Source organism: Mercenaria mercenaria, chromosome 12 (assembly GCF_021730395.1).
Source record: "Mercenaria mercenaria strain notata chromosome 12, MADL_Memer_1, whole genome shotgun sequence".
Lineage (NCBI taxonomy): Eukaryota > Metazoa > Mollusca > Bivalvia > Venerida > Veneridae > Mercenaria > Mercenaria mercenaria.
In genome coordinates, this window is record NC_069372.1 from 64,182,399 (window position 1) to 64,189,200 (window position 6,802).

General features: G+C 40.1%; 1 protein-coding gene across 1 annotated transcript; it reads right to left on the minus strand.

Annotated features, from left to right (window-relative positions):
- Positions 1-4,767: 4,767 nt before the first annotated feature.
- LOC123533434 (tubulin alpha chain-like) lies at positions 4,768-5,174 on the minus strand (the record flags this gene model as incomplete). The annotated part of the gene is given in 2 exon segments (XM_045315072.2): positions 4,768-5,024; positions 5,027-5,174. Coding segments are annotated over 2 exon segments (405 nt in total), but the record flags the coding sequence as incomplete, so codon positions are not given.
- Positions 5,175-6,802: the final 1,628 nt, after the last annotated feature.

Here is a 6,802-nt window from a genome sequence, read left to right on the forward strand (position 1 = left end):
TACTATCTTACCATAAACCAGTCACCACCTTTATTTTAAACACTGTTTGTTTTATTTACAGCAAATACATAATTTAGTTCATATTTCAATTATTGAACGACACCTTTATATATGTTTATTCATAAGAATACATGTACTTTACAAATGACTGATGTTGTTTTTGTTTTTTTTTTGTCTTGAATTGCAAAAACATTGTTAATCTTATTTTATAATCACCGTATTTTGTATGGTTTCCCGGAACTGGGCGGCATATAATTGATCAGACCGTCCAAATGTCCGTCCGTCCGTCCCCTTGGTTTCCGATCGATAACTAAAGAACGCTTAGGCGCAGGAATCTCAAACGTGGTAAGCTGGTAGAGTGTGGCTGGTAGATGATCCCTAGATATTTTAGGTTGGTAGGTCAACGGTCAAGGTCGTGATGACCTTGAGTTGAAAATCGGTTTCCGATCAGAAACTGAACAACCCTGTGGACTACAGTCATCAAACTTCATTGTATGATCGCCTGTGATCAAAAGAAGACCTGTGTTGTTTGGGGGGTCAGCAAGACAAAGGTCAGGGTCACGATGGCCATGAGCTAAAAATCTGTCCCGAACGCTTTGACATACTGTCATCAGACTACATAGGTTGATTGCCTGTTTTTTGGTTCAGTAGGTCAAAGTAAACTTAAGGCTGAAAACGCTTTCCTGTTATTACTAGTAATATAGAAAACCTTGGCCTGCAGTTTTCAAACGTCATATGATAATTGCCTGTGGTCAGTTGACCACAAGACTACTACTTGTATTGTTTTGGGGGCCAGTAGGTCAAAGGTAAATATCACAATGACTTTGAGACTGAAAACAGTTTCTGCTCAATATCTACAGAATGCTTTTGCCTGCAGATTTCAAACTTCATAGAATGATTACATGTAGTCCCTGTTTTGGGGACCATACGTCAAAGGTCATGGCAACAATGGTGTAGAGACTGAAAATAGTCTTCACTCAATAACTAAAGAATGCTTTTGCCTACATATATACAGTCATCAGAATTGATGGGGTGATCGATTGCTTGATATCTACTTGATATATTTACGCGGTTCAGTAAGTCAAAGGTCTAGGTATCAGTGTCCTCGCGACTATAAATGGTTTCAGCTAAATACCTAACGAACGCTTTGGCCTACAGATCACAAATATGATAAGATGCTTTCCTGTGGTCAGTAGATGGAATTTGTTGTGTTGGGTGTCAGTAGGTCAAAGGACAAGGTCATAGTGAAACTGAAAATTGTAGAGGCCATCATGGAGAGCATACGTGTATTGCATCTTGTTAATTTTTTACAATCACATCGGCACAAGTTAGGTGATTTGTCAGCTTGTCCAGCTTTTGATGGTGAAGGAAGACCCAATGTGCCCCCACCTGATTTTTTTTCAGGTATGAGTGAACAACAGACCTTCCCTTCCATGAGTCAGATGAATGTTTTCTCCACATAAGAAATTCTACACCCAAAGTTGGTTGCTATCACACATCGGCGATGGGTAAGTGATTCCAAGTCGTTGAATTAATTTTCATGTCACAATATGAGTGTAACGGGATGGTGCAAGAACTTAAAAGTCACTCTCTTGCATAATGTGTGAAAGCGTGCCCAAGCTAAAATTCATAAATGAAGTTGTAAGTGTACTTTATATTTGGATGATTTGAAAGATAATATCACTTATGTAAGTACCCCTTTGATATCATCTTTTCACTTGACGTTTCATGGTAGTATTTAGTACGAAAGATACGAAAGACCCGTGGTGACATTTCAACTGCTAATTTAGGCTTGACGTTCTTGCTTAATCATCCGTGTAACTCGTACTTTACAAGCTCGAGTCAATTTGTAAATTTGCATTATTTTTTTTTATAGATTTTTTTTTGTCTATCTAGAGCGTGATAGTTCCGGTACGTGAACTAAGAGGTCCTGACAGGTATGTGTAACGACCAAGAGCAACAATAAAGGCAGTACCATGTGTGAGAGTCGTGTTGCAGGACCATGTGTGAGAGAAGTGTTGAAGGACCATGTGTGAGAGTAGTGTTGCAGGACCATGTGTGAGAGTAGTGTTGCGAGTAGTGTTGCAGGACCATGTGTGAGAGTAGTGTTGAAGGACCATGTGTGAGAGTAGTGTTGCAGGACCATGTGTGAGAGTAGTGTTGCAGGACCATGTGTGAGAGTAGTGTTGCGAGTAGTGTTGCAGGACCATGTGTGAGAGTGGTGTTGCAGGACCATGTGTGAGAGTAGTGTTGCAAGTAGTGTTGCAGGACCATGCGTGAGAGTAGTGTTGAAGGACCATGTGTGAGAGTAGTGTTGCAGGACCATGTGTGAGAGTAGTGTAGCGAGTAGTGTTGCAGGACCGTGTGTGAGAGTAGTGTTGCGAGTAGTGTTGCAGCACCATGTGTGAGAGTAGTGTAGCGAGTAGTGTTGCAGGACCATGTGTGAAAGAAGTGTTGAAGGACCATGTGTGAGAGTAGTGTTGCAGGACCATGTGTGAAAGTAGTGTTGCAGGACCATGTGTGAAATTAGTGTTGTAGGACCATGTGTGAGAGTAGTGTTGCAGGACCATGTGTGAAAGTAGTCTTGCAGGACCGTGTGTTAGAGTAGTCTTGCAGGACCATGTGTGAGAGTAGTGTTGCAGGACCATGTGTGAAAGTAGTGTTGCAGGACCATGTTTGAAAGTAGTGTTGCAGGACCATGTGTGAGAGTAGTGTTGCAGGACCATGTGTGAAAGTAGTGTTGCAGGACCATGTGTGAGAGTAGTGTTGCAGGACCATGTTTGAGAGTAGTGTTGCAGGACCATGTGTGAGAGTAGTGTTGCAGGACAATGTTTGAAAGTAGTGTTGCAGGACCATGTGTGAGAGTAGTGTTGCGAGTAGTGTTGCAGGACCATGTGTGAAAGTAGAGTTGCAGGACCATGTGTGAGAGTAGTGTTGCAGGACCATGTGTGAAAGTAGTGTTGCAGGACCATGTGTGAAAGTAGTGTTGCAGGACCATGTGTGAGAGTAGTGTTGCGAGTAGTGTTGCAGGACCATGTGTGAAAGTAGAGTTGCAGGACCATGTGTGGGAGTAGTGTTGCAGGACCATGTGTGAGAGTAGTGTTGCAGGACCATTTGTGAAAGTCGTGTTGCAGGACCATGTGTGAAAGTAGTGTTGCAGGACCATGTGTGAAAGTAGTGTCACAGGACCATGTGTGAGAGTAGCGTTGCGAGTAGTGTTGTAGGACCATGTGTGAGAATATTGTTGTGAGTAGTGTTGCAGGACCGTGTGTGAGAGTAGTGTTGCAGGACCATGTGTGAGAGTAGTGTTGCAGGGCCATGTGTGAAAGTAGTGTTGCAGGACCATGTGTGAAAGTAGTGTTGCAGGACCATGTTTGAGAGTAGTGTTGCGAGTAGTGTTGCAGGACCATGTGTGAAAGTAGTTTTGCAGGACCATGTGTGAGAGTAGTGTTGCAGCACCATGTGTGTGAGTAGTGTTGCAGGACCATGTGTGAAAGTAGTGTTGCGAGTAGTGTTGCAGGACCATGTGTGAAAGAAGTGTTGCAGGACCATCTGTGAGAGTAGTGTTGCGAGTAGTGTTGCAGGACCATGTGTGAGAGTAGTGTTGCAGGACCATGTGTGAAAGTAGTGTTGCAGGACCATGTGTGAAAGTACTGTTGCAGGACCATGTGTGAGAGTAGTGTTGCGAGTAGTATTGCAGGACCATGTGTGAGAGTAGTGTTGCAGGACCATGTGTGAGAGTAGTGTTGCGAGTAGTGTTGCAGGACCATGTGTGAAAGTAGTGTTGCAGGACCATGTGTGAGAGTAGTGTTGCGGAACCATGTGTGAGGGTAGTGTTGCAGGACCATGTGTGAAAGTAGTGTTGCGAGTAGTGTTGCAGGACCATGTGTGAGAGTAGTGTTGCAGGACCATGTGTGAAAGTAGTGTTGCAGGACCATCTGTGAGAGTAGTGTTGCACATTTCATTACTTTTTATTGATCGCGTTATAGGGGCAGGATGGATGAGAAGGTGATGTATGCTTGTGTCCAGTTATTACTTATAATGGTTGCTTTGGTGCTTTTCAGTGTGAATGTTTCTTTTCTTTTTCTTTTAGTGTTTGTGTGTTTCCTCATTATCTACTCTTGTCATGTCACTGCAACGTATTTTAAGTTCATTTTATAGCTATCATGTAAATTACATTTTAATTGTTCACTTTTAACAATATCAACTTTGATAAGATGTGATGTCACATAAATACTATGTAATCAATGTAGCGGTAAAATCGTGACTGGACTTTTTCTAGGTTGGGATGTGATGTCGTTATACACATATCAATAAACATTTCACTTTCTTCAGAGTTAAGCTCTGGTACCTATTAAAATAAAAAAAAAGTATTAGGAGGTAAAGGAACGTTGTTACAATACTGCAATAAAGCTAAATCATATTAAAGACCGGAATACATGAAGTAAAATATCTTACTGGAAATATAAGCAGAAAATCCTTAATGTTAATACCAATAATAGTAATATTAACATTAGTTTCACTGAACAGTAGGCACAGCGTTACAATAGGACATCCTATTTAGGCCCATTCTTTGCTTCAGAACTATGGGTTTGTTTTTAGTGTTAAGCACAGTTTTAGAACATGTATGTTATTGCTTGCTTTATTAGTATGCGACAGCGGTAGTAGTAAAGTATAGGAATAATATATAGGGAATGTTTGTTCGTTGTAATATCTATCTAAACAATACAGACAACAGTGTGCCCATTTATTGATACGTTTGCTCCTTTAGTACTCCTCTTCGTCCTCATCGTCCTCACCGCCCTCACCATCTACAGTGTCAGCTCCAACCTCCTCGTAGTCCTTGTAGATCTCCTTGGAAAATTCAACCTCTTCCATGCCCTCAAATGTTCTTTTTGTGTACATAAGATCAAGTTTATGGTCAAGACGTGTCCAGGCTTCCGCGATAGCGGTTGTATTCCTCAACATGCATACGGCACGCTGCACTTTCGCAAGGTCTCCGCCGGAAACCACTGTGGGTGGTTGTAATTGATGCCGACTTTGAAACCAGTTGGGCACCAGTCTACAAACAGAATGGTTCTCTTGGTGCTGATAGTAGCTATGACGGCGTTGACGTCTTTTGGGACGGCGTCACCACGGTACAACATACAGCAGGCCATGTATTTGCCGTTACATCAAGAAATATTAGACGACAGAATGATATAAAATTCTTAATGAAAATGGAGACGTGAGATAACATTTCTACTGTACATGCGAAAGAAAATATTGATTCGTTTAGACATTTTATCACAAAAAGTCATACCATTTTGAAAAATATTCCGTTGTCATTTCCTAATCCACTTTGTTAAATGGCTATGTGGAGTGTGCGAAGAATTCAAGCGTTTCATTTATGAAATGGGATAGTAAAACATGCGAATATTTTGGTTAACATCAATAATTCGTGGACGCATGATTTGCTTTAATAAACTCATGATTAACGGTATTGGCCTTTATACACGAAGTTGTGTGTATCTGAAGGAATCTATAGCCCTTGGGAAATGTACGCGCGTGTATCAAGTCGCCCATCCTTTTGCTACTGAAATGAAGCGGGATGATTAAACGCGCCATTGGTGCTCAAAGTTTATAGTGCAAAAAGTACTGACCTTGACAATGTAGATTGCTCGTCGTGAAATTACAAATTACCCCGCCAGAAAACAGGTAATTTGCAACAACAACTAAATTCTTCCTCGGTTAGTCTTGTTATTTCTATATAAGCAGTGACATATTATTCACAATAAAAGCAAGGGGGTTGTTGTTGCTGTTGGTTGTGATTATGAAGAGATGATGATGATGATGATGATGATGATGATGGCGCTTTGTGTTAACTTTTTCTATTATGTCTATATTCATGTTTAAAATTTATCGACAGTAAGCATAATACACGCCTTTGGTCTTAAACAAACAAAATATTAATGGCAAAGACAAGCATACATAAATAAATCAACATATAATTCTAACATGGCTGGATTTGATTGCCAGTTAAATAAAGAAGAAATTCGAGCTCTGTGTATTCTGCGATAAACAACGGTTGGCGCGCGGACCGGTAAGAGAGCATTATGTATGAAAGCCCGGTGGTGACTTCATAGTTCGCAATTCGTAGCTCACACTTCACAAAGTAATTACATATATATATATTAAGACACGTCTGAACTATGAACTGTGAAGTGTAAATTGTGATGTGTGCACTGTGAAATATGAACTGTGAAGTGTGAATTGTTTTGATTTTTAAATTCAGTAGAGATCAAGGAAGGAAAATCTTATGCATGTAACGGAAAATTCAGTTTTGAATCGATGAAACATCATAAGTAAAACTGTCTAGATAAAACTCAGAGCTAACGTTTTTCCTGAATTTATAAATATACTTCCAGAATTTGCGAGGAGTAATTTTGCTCATAATTGACAGCTATATTTTTTCCCTGATGAAATAATGAATTTTACGTTAAGTTTTCACAAATGATTTCCTACTTGCTTTTTTTTTCCGTGAGATCTGTTACCACTGAAAAGACGCTAAGTTCCGATTTGGCTTTTTTACAATCATCATTGTACCATGATAGTGTTTTTTCTTTCTTTGTGTTTGATTTAGAACGGTTACTCAAAGTTTTACCAAACATTTCATCAAAATATCATAAACTGTGTTTGAAAGCAGACATACATTCATTTATACCGTACTTGCCCGAAACGAGTTTATTGTTTATATCCCTAAATACATGTTCATTACCGTGAACTGTGTTCAAAAATGTATCTTTTTCAGCAGAGTTCCAAA